The sequence below is a fragment of the Phaenicophaeus curvirostris genome, chromosome Z (assembly GCF_032191515.1).
Source record: "Phaenicophaeus curvirostris isolate KB17595 chromosome Z, BPBGC_Pcur_1.0, whole genome shotgun sequence".
Classification (NCBI taxonomy): Eukaryota; Metazoa; Chordata; class Aves; order Cuculiformes; family Cuculidae; genus Phaenicophaeus; species Phaenicophaeus curvirostris.
The window spans coordinates 57,436,714-57,450,974 of NC_091431.1; the positions used below are offsets into that span (position 1 = coordinate 57,436,714).

Sequence of the window (14,261 nt, forward strand, 5' to 3'; positions counted from 1 at the left end):
TTATCAGGAGGTTGAGTGCCTCTGGGTCAAAATCAGAGGAGCCCACCAGAAGGTAGATTTTGTGATGGGAGTCTGTTACAGACCACCTAACCAAGGAGAAGCAGCTGATGAGCTCTTCTATAAACAGCTGCGGTCAATCTCTAGATCGATGCCTCTCGTTCTTGTGGGAGACTTCAATCTGCCTGATATCTGCTGGGTGTACAACACAGCAGAAAGGAAGCAGTCTAGGAGGTTCCTGGAGTGCGTGGGAGACAACTTCCTCGCACAACTGGTGAATGAACCAACAAGGGAGGGTGCCCTCCTGGACCTGCTGTTGGTGAACAGAGAAGGCCTTGTGGGGGATGTGGCGGTAGGTGGACGCCTAGGACTAAGCGACCATGAGATGATAAAATTTTCTGTTCTAGGTGAAGTGAAGAGGGTGGTTAGCAAGACGGTAGCATTAAATTTCCAGAGGGCAGACTTTGATCTCTTCAGCAGGCTGGTTGGTGAAGTCTCATGGGAGACAGTACTCAAGGGCAAGGGAGCCCAGGAGGGCTGGGAGCTCTTCAAAAGGGTGGTCCTAGCAGCTCAGGAGAAAGCCATCCCCGTGGTCCAGAAAAAAAGCCGGCAGGGGAGAAAGCCAGCTTGGTTGAATAGAGAGATCTTGAGGGATATCAAGAAGAGGAGAAATGTTTATGGGCTCTGGAAGAAGGGACAGGCCTCTTGGGTGGACTACAGGAGGGAAGTGAGATTGTGTAGGGAAAAAATCAGAAGGGCTAAGACTCAGCTAGAAATTGGATGGGCCAAGTCAGTGAAAGATAACAAAAAATCTTTCTACAAATATATAAATAATAAAAGGCGGACTAGGGAGACCATACAGTCCCTATTGGACACAGAAGGAACAACAGTAACAGGGGATGAGGAAAAGGCTGAGGTACTTAATGCCTTCTTTGCCTCAGTCTTTAGTTGTAAGGAGGCTCGTTCCGTCTGTGTACTAACCCAGGAGCTAGAGGAGCATAATGAGGCTCCCGTGATCCAAAAGGAGGTGGTCAGAGCCTTGCTAGCCCGACTGGACAGCCACAAGTCTATGGGGCCGGACGGGATTCACCCTAGGGTACTGAAGGAGCTGGAGGATGTGCTGGCCAAACCCCTTTCCATCATCTTCCAACAGTCCTGGAAGACTGGGGAAGTCCCACTGGACTGGAGGCTGGCTGATGTTGTGCCCATCTACAAAAAGGGCCGCAGGGAGGACCCAGGAAACTACAGGCCTGTCAGTCTGACCTCAGTGCCAGGGAAAGTCATGGAGCAGGTGATCTTGAGTGCTATCATGAAGCACATGCAAGAGAACCGGGTGATCAGGCCCAGTCAACACGGGTTCACAAAAGGCAGGTCTTGCCAAACTAACCTGATCGCCTTCTATGACAAAGTGACTCGGTTGCTGGATGAGGGAAAGGCTGTGGATGTGGTCTTCCTGGACTTCAGCAAAGCCTTTGACACAGTTTCTCACAGCATTCTGCTTGAGAAACTGTCAGCCTCTGGCCTGGACAGGCGCACACTCTCCTGGGTGGAAAACTGGTTGGCTGGCCGGGCCCAGAGAGTGGTGGGAAATGGTGTGAAATCCAGCTGGAGGCCAGTGACAAGTAGGGTTCCCCAGGGCTTGGTGCTGGGTCCAGCCCTGTTCAATGTCTTCATCAATGATCTGGATGAAGGCATCGAGTGCACCCTTAGCAAGTTTGCGGACGACACTAAGCTGGGTGGAAGTGTGGATCAGCTGGAGGGTAGGGAGGCTCTGCAAAGGGATCTGAACAGGCTGGACCGCTGAGCAGAGTCCAATGGCATGAGGTTTAACAAGGCCAAATGCCGGGTCCTGCACTTGGGGCACAACAACCCTATGCAGTGCTACAGACTGGGAGAAGTCTGTCTAGAAAGCTGCCTGGAGGAGAGGGACCTGGGGGTGTTGGTTGACAACCGACTGAATATGAGCCAGCAGTGTGCCCAGGTGGCCAAGAAGGCCAATGGCATCTTGGCTTGTATCAGAAACCGTGTGGCCAGCAGGTCCAGGGAGGTTATTCTCCCTCTGTACTCGGCACTGGTGAGACCGCTCCTCGAATCCTGTGTTCATTTCTGGGCCCCTCACCATAAGAAGGATGTTGAGGCTCTGGAACGAGTCCAGAGAAGAGCAGCGAAGCAGGTGAAGGGGCTGGAGAACAAGTCTTATGAGGAGCGGCTGAGAGAGCTGGGGTTGTTTAGCCTGGAGAAGAGGAGGCTGAGGGGAGACCTCATTGCTCTCTACAACTACCTGAAAGGAGGTTGTAGAGAGGAGGGTGCTGGCCTCTTCTCCCAAGTGACAGGGGACAGGACAAGAGGGAATGGCCTCAAGCTCCGCCAGGGGAGGTTTAGGCTAGACGTTAGGAAAAAATTCTTTACAGAAAGGGTCATTGGGCACTGGCAGAGGCTGCCCAGGGAGGTGGTTGAGTCCCCTTCCCTGGAGGTGTTTAAGGCACGGGTGGATGAGGTGCTGAGGGATATGGTTTAGTGTTTGATGGGAACGGTTGGACTCGATGATCCGGTGGGTCTCTTCCAACCTGGTTATTCTGTGATTCTGTGCTTCTTAAAACAAATAAGTGCGTAGACGATCCGTGCACAGTGATCTGCTGACAGACATCATCACAAAGCCTGCAGCCTTTCTGTGCTTCCTATGAAAAATTAAAGACAAGAGAAGGTGTCCTAATCTCTTCTTTCATTTTGCAGCATGTGTGCTAGCGAACAAACTAGTACATAGAAAGTGGTGTCTGGGTCGAAACCCAAGGAACTGTTCATTCTCTTCTTCTTTCCCTGGTGTTGTAAAGGAAGGCCAAAATGTCATGTATTGGGAAATTACTTTCTTCTCTAAAGTGAGATATGTTTGCAATAGTATCATTTAATGGGTGACTTAGGGCCAAAGTCATGTGGTTTATCTGCTGTTTTCTTACATGACTCTGGATTTTCTGAGCTGTACAGAAGGCTAAGTTTTTTATTAATATTACTGGCTCTTAGCTACAGTGATATTTGTGACAGAGAATTCCCTTGATTAATTATATACTGTGCATAAAATGCTTTGTTCAATCATCTGGTCAGTTTTTCAAACTTCTTGACATCTTCCCTGTTTTGAGAGATTAAATGAGCTGATGGACAGAAATCACTTGGCTTTTTTTAAAGATTGTCCTCCCTCTACTCCATGGTAGCCCAGCAGACCTGCCAGTTCCTCCACAGATGTGTGTCTCCTGATACAATGGAATAAACTTCTGCTGTTTTGAGTGCATGTCTAATTATCTTCACCTAGCTGCTGTCTTGCTTCTTCACTGCTGTGACTCACAGTCTTCTGACCAATGTCACTTGAGACAGTTTTCCAGGAAGAAAATGCATTTTTAGATATACTATCCTTTCAGAAATTCTTATTTTAAACAATCTGGTTTTGCTTTTTTCCTTGTTTCCCTGTTGCCCTTATTGTGTGTGTTCATCCTGTGACTCTGCGCTGAGTCCAGCACTTCTGGTTTCCTTGTATCTGACCTGTGGGGGATTAAAATCAGTTTGTTTCTGTAAGTGTCCTGTGCCCTAGGGATTCGCTTCACAGTTTTCAATGTGATTATCATCTTGAGTATGCTCAAGTTAATTAGAAGTATATGGCCACTGTTGTTCAGTGGCCTAACTACCAGTTCTGCAGGAGAGAACTGTTAATGATAATCTGGCACACCAGATTGTCAGTCTGAAAGGTTAACCTTGTAATGGGGAAGAATAGCACGACATAGGGGAAAGATAGTTTTTTAGTTTTATTTTTTCTTTATTTTTTTTCTTCCTCTCTGCTAGCTTTTTTGTGGAATTGCAGGATTTTTGCAGGTGAGCAGTGATTTCCGTTATAGAAAAGAGCTAGAACCTTCATCTGCCCAATCAAGAACACTGAGACTGAGGACAAAACATAGAAGACAGTGTGCCATGTGCCCCACTTGGATTGCCATGGGTGTGCTGCTTTTCTCCATAATAGCTTCTTTGGAGCAGTCCAACCTGTGCCTTAAAGCAGCAACCCTAATCGGGCACACCACCCAGCCTTGGCAGAGGCCACAGGGCTCTGCTGCCAGTGACTACCAGGAGAAAAATTCTGCTGCTTAGAAAACAGCTGTGTGCCAGCAGGGTGGTTAGGTAAAAAGGGGTCAAATCCTGTCTGATCTCTAACATCATTTAAACACTTAATAATAAGCACAGGTGGTAGGGTTATGCCCCCCCCCCCCGTTTTTCTGACTGCCGTTTTGCAATGTGTGGTGACTGTTAATTGTACCGTTAGCCAATGTGAGGCTAAAACTGAGCAGTTTAAAACTTAGTAAAACGTCATGGGCTATGTCTCTTCTGGGCCACACCTGCATGAAACTTAGTCTTATGAAAAACACTGTCTCAAATAATACAGCTACTAGTAGCCCTGTTTTCTGTATTCGGAAGGGTATTTTCCCAAATGCTAACACCTTTCTGTCTCAGTTAAGAATAAGGCCTTTTGCTGTCTTGGAGCTGCAATGAGCTGGTTAAATATCTGTGATTCGATAACTTGATCACAACTTGGGCTGTTTCAAAAAGGTGGAAAAAGGAGTGAGGATGTTCTAGGGCAGGAATACAGTGCAACCTTTTGCCCTGAAACAGATGGATTTAAATCCTTTTTAGACTTTTTGTATTGTTCTTGAAGATCCTGCTTTATTTATTGCAACATTTTAAAATGCAAAGCAGTACCCAACAAGTACTGAATTGTTCTGGGGGATCCAGCATTTTGAGACCATTGTTTTCAATTGAGCCAAAACACATTCTTCCCCTCAAACTGGTTATTTTTTCCCAGATCAAGAATTTGAAAAATGTTTCATTTCACACCAGACACACACAAGTATCGCTTTGCTTTTGAAGTTATAAGAATCTAGAATTAATGTTTTAAAAAGCAACAATTTTGAACTGCAAAATCATTTCTGTTTTAAATCATGTCTGAATCAAATACTTCAGACTTTTTGAGGTTTTCTGCTAGAATTTTCTTAACTGACCCAAATTTGCCAAACAAATCTCTCTTGCCAAAAAATTAATCTCAGCAAATAAAGAATGGAAGAAATGCTGTAATTTTCTCTGTTCATGAAGTTTTGGCCTCAGTTGTGCTATCTGGCAGGAAGATTTGCAATCTGCTGAATGTGTGGGAAGAGAGGAAGTAATTCTTAAGGGCAAACACTTTTTTATGAACAATTCAGTTAATTGGCTTTCCTTAGCAGTATTAGAGAAGCAGTAAATATTTGATCTTTCTTTCCCTAATGAGTCTGATTTTTATTCTTGGGGTTTTAACAGGTTTACATCCAGTTATGGTTTTGTTTATTAAAGTTACAGCTTCTATCTACAGGCTACATCTCTTGTACCACTGTTAAAATGTCAGCTACAAAATTAAAGATGCGATATCTGTCTTCCTGAAATATTTTTTTAAGAGTGAACATCCATATTTTAAATTATTTTTCTGAGTTTAAATTACCTCCATTCCCCTAATCTGTAATGAGGCTGCTCTGTGTCTCTAATCTTTCTTCTTATCTTGGGAACTGGATGGCAGCCTTTCAGCCATTGAAGTGGTCACTTTTAAAAGTTTGCTAGTTAGTGACGTCCTCCTTAATACAGATAGTTTCTACAGTTAAGAAACAGCATTGGCCTGCAGATTTTGTTTATTTTAAGAAATCAAATCCTCCAGAAAGATAAATAAAATCTGTAAGTGTATATATGTTTCCTCTGTGTGAAATGTTTTCTTCCCTTCATAGAAGCAGCTGTATGACCAAAATATCACAGTATTTTATTATATTTCCTGATTTTACCTGACATTAAAATACACCAACATTTCATATTCTCTAAAGAAAAGCGATTCTTTCCTGAGTTTCAGCCCTGTGCATAAATAACTACATTGAGTTTGACTGATGCATGAAAAGCTGCTTTCGCAGAACAGATCTCCAGTCTTTTATCGTTAATGCAAAGAGGAAAGCAACAGGAAATTATTTGTAAAAACAAATCCAACAAAGAATTCCAGCATAAATAGTACACAGGTCAAATATTAATTTACGCCCAACATTCTAAATGTTTGTCCTCATTTCAAAATGCATTAAAGTTCAAGTTTAAGGTGTTATTTCCTCCCTCACATTCTGTGTAATGATTTCCACTCAATGCATCTTTTCCTTTCTTCTATTTTCCATTAGTTCACTATGAGCAATTCATATCATTCTCTGAACAAGCTAATTCAGTCATGTGGGAATTAAGTGACACGGTATTGTTTCTTTGGTATTTCAGTATCCATCTGAAATACTTGAGTGCTGAGTACTGTGTGATGTTTTTCAGAGGGACTGCCAAATTACACATACTTACTCCTCAAGAATATTTTGAGTCAAAACACTAGATATTCAGAATCTGGCAGTCTGAATATTCAGTAGGTGTCATGTTTGCTGTGAAATTAATTATGTTTAGTAGAGTAAGTCAAGCAAATGGAAACATCATCTGTGTACTTGTTAAATGTTAGCGTAAATGAAGGAAAATAGCGGTATTTTGTAATAAACACAGTGTAGATTTTAACACTCTTTCCTCACTTTCCTGTAGTGTCTTCCATGTGCTTGTCCTGAACATAGCAATTGTAGGAGCTGGAGTAGCAATGGCAAGATTTTATCCAAATATAGGAAGTATCATAAGGTGAGTATTGCTTGGACAGAAAACTTGCTTGTTGTGTTATGTGTGTTTGTCTGTTGATGTTGAAAAGGAACAGTATGACTGCAGGTAATTCTGTCTTTATATTTTGTGATGTTTATACATTTAAATTTGTAAATAATGATGTAGAAGGATAAACAATCAGTTCTTTTACAGTTTTGTTAAGCAGCGATCTGTAATTGTGCCTCTGTGTCTGAGGTGATTTCCTCAGGTTTCATTGAAGCTGTGTCTGAGGACCTTGTAACTATACATATAAAAGAATATGATGTCAATAGAAAAGTTGCTTGGGTTTTGTGTGGCTTCTCTCAAGGTTTTGCTTTGTGTTAAGACCGTTTGAAGCTGTTTTGAAAGTCCATAATAAAAATCCAAGAAAGCAGGTAATTTCAAAGGGAAGAGCTGTATTTCTAAATGATATCTTAAGTTTGCAATGTTAATAAACACCTAGGATTTCTATAATTGAGAAAGATTAGAGGAAATAATCTGACCAGTTTTATTTTCTACATTTGACACCATATTTATGATCATTGTCATTCATTCCTAGTTTGCATCTCTCCTACACCAGTTAGGAAAGGGACATGTTTAAACAGGCTGCCCAGGGAGGTGGTTGAGTCACTTTCCCTGGAGGTGTTTAATGCACGGGTGGACGAGGTGCTAAGGGGCATGGTTTAGTGTTTGATAGGAATGGTTGGACTCGATGATCCGGTGGGTCTCTTCCAACCTGGTTATTCTATGATTCTATGAAAAATATAGAAATCTGCAATTATGAAACCAGAACAACAGGCTCAGATGTGACCTGAGTAGCAAAATAACTTACTTTTGCTCAGTGGCTGATCTCTGAGGTTTTTTCCATTTCCATTTTTAATGCCTCTCCTTTTAGTGAAAATTTTTGTATTCCAGTAACAGAGATGTCCTAGTTATTAATTCCAAATAGATATCATGCAATACATTCCTCTCTTTGCAAACTGATCCTGAGTCCTGCGCTATTCATACTGTGCATAGTAGTCAAACCTTTGAACAGTGAATTTCCAGCTGATGGATTGTGTATATACAGTCTAAATTTGGTATTTGCTGGTTTTGTGTTGCAGATGGTTACTCTCCATTATGATTTTTCTTCTAAGGGAATGTTCAAATACTTGAAATAAAGTATGCTGTTAGTTAATAATATGCATTTGGCTGCAGTACAGCTTAGTAGGTGGAAATTCACAGTAGGGGAACATGAGAAGGTTTTGGGAAGCAAGGGAGTGGTTAGAAAAAGAACAGCTAAATGCTTTACTTGCTGTGGTTGATCGTGTTTCCAAGAAGGCATGTCGATCTTTTCAGGTCTGGAGAATGGTTTGCTAGGAGCTCATTAAATATATTAAAATAAAAGTTGCAGATTCAGGAGCATTTCTGTGCTTTCATGCTTTAACATGTGTCCTCAGGTGGCTGGGATGCAATAAGATTTGCAGTTCTGACAGTAAAGGATGCCAAAAAAACAAGGCAATGTCTGGTCTCTGTATGTTGCACATTGATAAATTTCTCCAAAAGGAGTAGAAACATCATGTCAAAGATGGGGAGTTGTCAGCCCCCAGAAGCACCTGTGGGTGTAACTGAAATGTCAGACTGCTTGTAGAGAGGAGCAGGTGCTGAGCTACACAGAAGGGAATAATTAAATGCCAATAAAGGAGGTGAAGGACAGCAAGGAACAGAAACTGGTATTTAGTGACTGCAGATAGTCATTGGTCAGCCAGGCTGTTCATTGGTTTGAGGAGGGTAAATGACAGCAAGAAGTAAGAGTTAACACAAAGCATTCCTTTTTTTTTCTTTTTTTTTTTTTTTCTTTTCTTCTTTCCCTCTCTCCCCCTTTCCTCAGATACTCTGGAGCAACATGTGGTCTGGCCTTTGTATTCGTGTATCCATCCCTCATCTATGTGATCTCCCTGCATCGTGCTGGGCAGCTGACGTGGCCAACATTGATCATTCACATCTTTATAATCCTCCTTGGACTGGCTAATCTGATTGCACAATTCCTATTGTGAAAACGCCCCCGTCTCCCTGTGGCTGTCACAAGTGGTACTGTGACATTTGGCAACGGCCTTGAGCAACACTGTCACACGTGAGAATAAACAACCCTCAGTATGATCTTGAGAGAAGTGGCACCTTTGAAACAAATACAAAACGCATGTTTTGGGTGCTTGACAGGAAACTTGTCTTGCTCCTCTAAAATGCAGTTTTGTGAGAACTGAAATGGTTAGATTAGAGCGAGGTAGTTCTCCTGGTTTTGTTGAACATACATCAAAGATTAATGAAATTCAAACATTTTAGTTTTTTACACCACACTTCTCAAAACACACAGCTCTCAGCCGCAGGCTGTAGAACTCCCCTCTTTTCATCCAAAGGAACGGTCCTTACCTTTATTGATAAATATGCGTTCAGAGAATTGTTCAGTGACTGAAATGCTCTTTTGTTTCAGTTGTTTTCCTGTTTTGTGATTTTGTTAGTGATTTGGGCTAAAATGCACTCTTAATTTTGAATATGCTATTAAATTTTCGGCAGTATTTTTCCTCTAGGAAATTCCAACTAAGAGGAACAATAAACTCATGTCTTAGTTTTTTATTCAGGACTAATATGTACACAAGTTATTTGTGATCTTACAGTGAAAAAAGTCAGGAGGAAAAAAAAATTAGAACAAGACAATTAAAATTAGAATTTCTGGCCTGACCTCACTTCAACTCTGTTAAGTGGGCTATTAAATGCTGTGAAGTTGTCTCTCCAGGAGCTGCATGTGGTTTTATGGACACAATGTTCATCATAGGCTTGATTCTTCCCTTCTATGGTCTTCCTGTAGTGGTCTCACACTGTGCTTTTCCACTGCCTTGCTCCAGACGTGTTGGATGTGAGCAGAGAAATAAACTTGGCAGTCTTCAGAACTGTGGACTAAATAAAATAATTTAAATTTCAGATAATTCCTAGCAGAAGCTGGAAGAATCTGGGCAGAGTTTTGTTGTGTTGTTTTGGGTTTTTTTAACTTGTTGTTTACTGAGAGGGTGTACATGCACAGAGACAACTTCCTTCACCTGCCATCTGTGAGCCGGAGTCTTAACACAAAACATGCAATAATTAAGTTACCAGACGCTAGTGGAATTTCATCTTTTGTGGTTGCAGAGAGTAAAAACTCTTTGTACAGAATTTCAGTGTATTAAAATAATCAATAGATGGAGAATGACTGAAAGAGAACTCTGAGCAATGCTAAATTCCAAAGAAAGAAGAAAGAAGTGGGAATGATTCAGTATTTGTGAAGCAGGAGCTGAGTTGGGAAAGATAATTACATTGCAGGGTAAGAGTTCATATTTTCATAAGAAAGACGATTAAAAGCATAACCTAGATAATTACCATGCCTCTCTGGGAAACAATGAATTTTTGTAGTGATGGTGGAAATCCATTCTTTTGACTTAACTGACTTGCATAAATATCCTTTTATATGTGTGAAATACAAGATCATATGAGTTTGGAATATTATCTGCAGAATAGAGTAATTATTTCAAATTCTCTTTGTTTCTTGTGAAACTTTTTGTGCCTTTAAATCGTAACAGGAGTATTCATTAATCACCTCTTCTGTATTAGAGAGAAGTGTATGCCCCATCCTGGTAATTCTCCCTTTGTATACCTATACCTGCCACTGCTTCGTTTCCTTATTCTCTAGGGCGTATCTGTGCACCCTTTATCACTGCTTGATGGTGGAGTGCATTTTGCAGTGCTGGCACTGGTAGCACTGGCCAACACATCTGCTTTTTAGGGACTGGGTCTGACTTCTTCCATAAAACGCTTCCCTGGATGTCTAGGTAGTCATCACTGCATGTAACTTGGTGTCTGCATTCCCTCAATGTTCTCAACAGTGTATTTCGCGAATTAAACTTGTACTTCTTTTTTTACTTTGCAACAAACTTCCTTTTGTTTTTAACAAATTATACAAATTTACAGTACTGCAACTGTAGCATGTTGCTAGGTCCTCCACAGTTACTTTATGCAGAAGATAAGTACTTGGACATCAAAAGGAAGGATGAAAGATGCAGGATTTCAAGTTTTGGCTTGAAAGAAGATTTGGCTTCTTCACATAAAGCTCTTGTGCTTATTTTTTTATAGATTCAGTGCTTAATTTTAGTACAAGCCCTGATAAGTGCAGGTACTTCACTTTGATTGTGTCCTTCCATGTTCCATCTGGGCACAATTCCAGGAGTTAAATCCTTGCCACTGAAGCAGGTAGTAAAATGTCCAATGATTTTAGCAGAATTATATTATTTCAGGACCCAGTAGTTCAAAAGAAATTCCCAAAGAAGACAGAGTTAGCAGTGAAATGCTTAATTCCATCTTCTGTCTGGTGTCTCTATTCCATTTGTCAGCACGCAGTGGTCAGAATTAATATTTAGGAGGAAAGTAAAAGCCTGGGTTTGCTCTGGGTAACAGAAAGGTTCTTGCTGCACTGTTAATTTATACAGTCCTTTAACAGCTTTGAATGGCATTACAAATTGATAAATATTAACATTATAACAAGTATTTCAGTACACTGTCATAACCTGAAGCACATTTTTTAATAAGAAAGTATTTTTTTTGTTTTACTACCTATGGTTGAGGTATTCACAAGTGCCAGAAGCAAGTTATGGGTGTGTACTTACAGAGGCATTTTCTGGATTTTTTTTTTTCTTTTTCAGCAGTCAGCATCCTAAGTTAAGTAATATTTAAAATTTAATAGCAACTTAAATGTTCTGAAAGATCCAAAGTAGATGGCAATGGTTCCTTTCATGCAAGCACAGAATGTAGTTCTCTATAAATGGACACTTCCATCTTGCTTGCTCATGTGACCTGCAGTACTGGCCAGCTAATTCCAATTCCTTATGTTCTCTGTTCAGCAAATCATCACGTGATTTAGCGGGGCATAAAAAGTAATATATAGAGCTGATGATCTATTGGGAAATGTCTTTTATTACCTTCTCATAGAAAAAAACTAATTCCTGTTGGAAATACTTAATTCTGTCTTTACGTTTGAGCTTTGGTGGAGTAAGCTATGAGGTGAAATACTGTCAAATCTAGGTGTTGAGTAAGAGTGTTAAGATTTTCTTTATGGCAGTACCAGGCTCTTTGTTCGGCACTGTCCCTACCACATTGCTATCTGAAAATCCAGCCCTCCATATTATGTGGTAACTCTGTGATGCAAACCGAAGTTTTCATTGTGTGAGGCTCAAGGAACTGTAATCATTTCTGCTGATACTGTCAAGCTGAAATCCAGATCTTGGGGTATATAAGGCACTAACCTGGCATGACCTTTAGACATTACCAGTAGCTTCAAGAGCAGTTGTGGATATCCCTGTGTGGGGAAGTTGTGGAAGTGTTTGTGGGTGATTACACACAGTCTGAGCACCAGGACCAAGGGATTAGTTTTTCAGGGGGAGCTTTGTGTTGAAGAGAATTATTTGTGCTTTCTAAGGACAAGGACAGATGATAGGGCTTTATGTCTGCCTTCTGCCACGAGGAGAAAAACAATTACCTTTTCCATATCTGTGCTTGTACAAACCTCATTGCCTTCCCTGCAATGGCCTGGCATTATCTGCTCCATTTCTTAATTTTACTGTGGCCCAGATTCTTCCTTTCAGCTTCTAGTAGGCTTGAAAATCTCTCCTGTGCTTACTAGCTCTGTTTACTCTTGCTCTTCCTCATGGCTGCATCTGTTCCTACAAATCAATTTTCCCCTGGATTTTCCGACGGGATTAATAAGGTAATGTATTAAATCCTGTAGCTCAAATTATCTGCAGAGCAAAAATGAGCATTCAGGATTCAAAAGTTAGATCATTTAAATGGAGGGACTCAAGGAAGACATTTCATGTAACATTTCTCTTTTTTTTTTTTATTAGTCCAGCCTTTCAAACACCTTGTTCAAAAAATTTGTAAAGACAATGGCATTTAGGTGCAATGCCAAGTGCTTTGTTGGGCTGACAGTGTGCCCACTGAGCCTTCAGACTGACTCCTCCCCCTCAACATTTCTGCACAACAGATGCTTTTCATTGCATGACAGGGTAACTTCTTTTCCATAGGGCGTCAGCATGAGAGTGTGAGGGTTGCAAGAGCAGGATGTTCCTGATCGTTTCTCAGACCTGGCATCTCCTAACTTTGAGTGCTGGACTTTGAGTGCTTGTGTTCTTTAGTATGTGAGAATGTGCAGTCAGCCCTAAGGTTGCTTGAAATTTCTTTGTGGCCAATGTCGTTCAACGTCCATCCAGGATGGCGTAATAGTGGAAAGCTGCGAGGCAGCAGCAGTATAACTGAATGCTGGAGCTGCTATGGAAAGGAGGCGATACTTCCCAAAGTAACTTGAGGCAGTCAAATCCTTGATACACAACCTGTATTCTGGGAAGTCCCAGAGACTCCTATGTACCCACCACACTGGGTGGCTGCAATGGCCATGTTCTGCAGCGAAACAGTGGTCAGGGAGGTGAGAGATACGGTAGCCTCTGGACACCATACTTTTGCCTTTCAAGGTATTTTGCACTAGAGGAAAACTTCATTAACATCTGTCACAATTAAAATAGATATGAAGGCATCTGAGGAAAAATAATAATGGGAAAATATTAGTGTTTGGAACAGCTGGTACTAACTGCCAGTGAAAGTGTCTCTCTTACCTTCAGTTGGAAGCAGAAATTCATTTCCATGGGCAGTTCATGGAATTTGGGAGCTGTCTTCAGTAATGAAAATGCTATTTTAGCAGAGCTGTTGGTAAGCTGCTAATAGGAAGTAAAATATTAATGATACGCAAAACACTGATATATTTGTTTTAGCTCATTGTACCGTGCTTGATGGGGGAGCACAGTGTAAGCTTTTCTCTCCGAGTTGGTATTCTGTGAGGTGTGAGTCATGATCAGGGCATTTAATTTCTTCTGCAGCTGAGAACACCATTAAACTTTTCTTGGAAAGGAACAGGACTCAACTTGCCAAATCCTCTCTACCTCTCCTGTAATTTCAGATGGTGGAACCAGTGCTACATAACTGTTGCTCTGTGGTTTGTATGTCCAAACACACTAACTGATTTGAGCAAGGCAGGACTCTCTTTTTTCAAATTTACCTACTTCTGGCTTTTTCTATACACCCCCTTCTTGTAATCCTGAAGAAGATTAAACAGTTCAGGTAAAAACTTATGTAAAACATTTTTGATCTCTTCTTAGTATGTTTATATTGCAGCTTGGCTAAAGCTCATTGAATTATTTCCAATTGCTCAAAGACTGTTTAAAAACTGCTGTCCATGTGTTTCTTTTCATCGTTGTCTGAATGGTCTTTTTTCAATTCTGTTGGCCTTGTTCACTTCTGACATTTCATTAAACTGTTAGAGGAAGTTGAGATTAGTCAGGTCATTTCAAATCAACACAGCAAAGTCATTCAGCTGCAATATGAGGGGAGGAGAAATGCCTACACGTTGACTTCCAGGCTAGATACTAAATGCCACACCAAACAGAGACATTATCCCGACTGCCCAGCTGGCTTCAGTCTTAGAGCAAAAGGAGATTGTATTACAAGATTACCACAGGGCATTA

At 41.1% G+C, this 14,261-nt stretch overlaps 1 protein-coding gene across 2 annotated transcripts in view; it reads left to right on the forward strand.

Moving 5' to 3' along the window:
• Nucleotides 1–9,612, forward strand: part of SLC38A9 (solute carrier family 38 member 9) — a 41,472-nt gene extending 31,860 nt beyond the window's left edge. The window contains exons 13-14 of one of the 2 annotated variants that reach the window (XM_069879787.1): nucleotides 6,601–6,690; nucleotides 8,558–9,612. In XM_069879787.1, coding sequence (XP_069735888.1) covers nucleotides 6,601–6,690; nucleotides 8,558–8,723 — 256 coding nt within the window. In that variant the 3' untranslated portion in view covers nucleotides 8,724–9,612. The remainder of the gene's footprint in view (nucleotides 1–6,600; nucleotides 6,691–8,557) is intronic. The other variant, XM_069879788.1, reaches the window with a different exon arrangement.
• The last annotated feature ends 4,649 nt before the right edge of the window (nucleotides 9,613–14,261 follow it).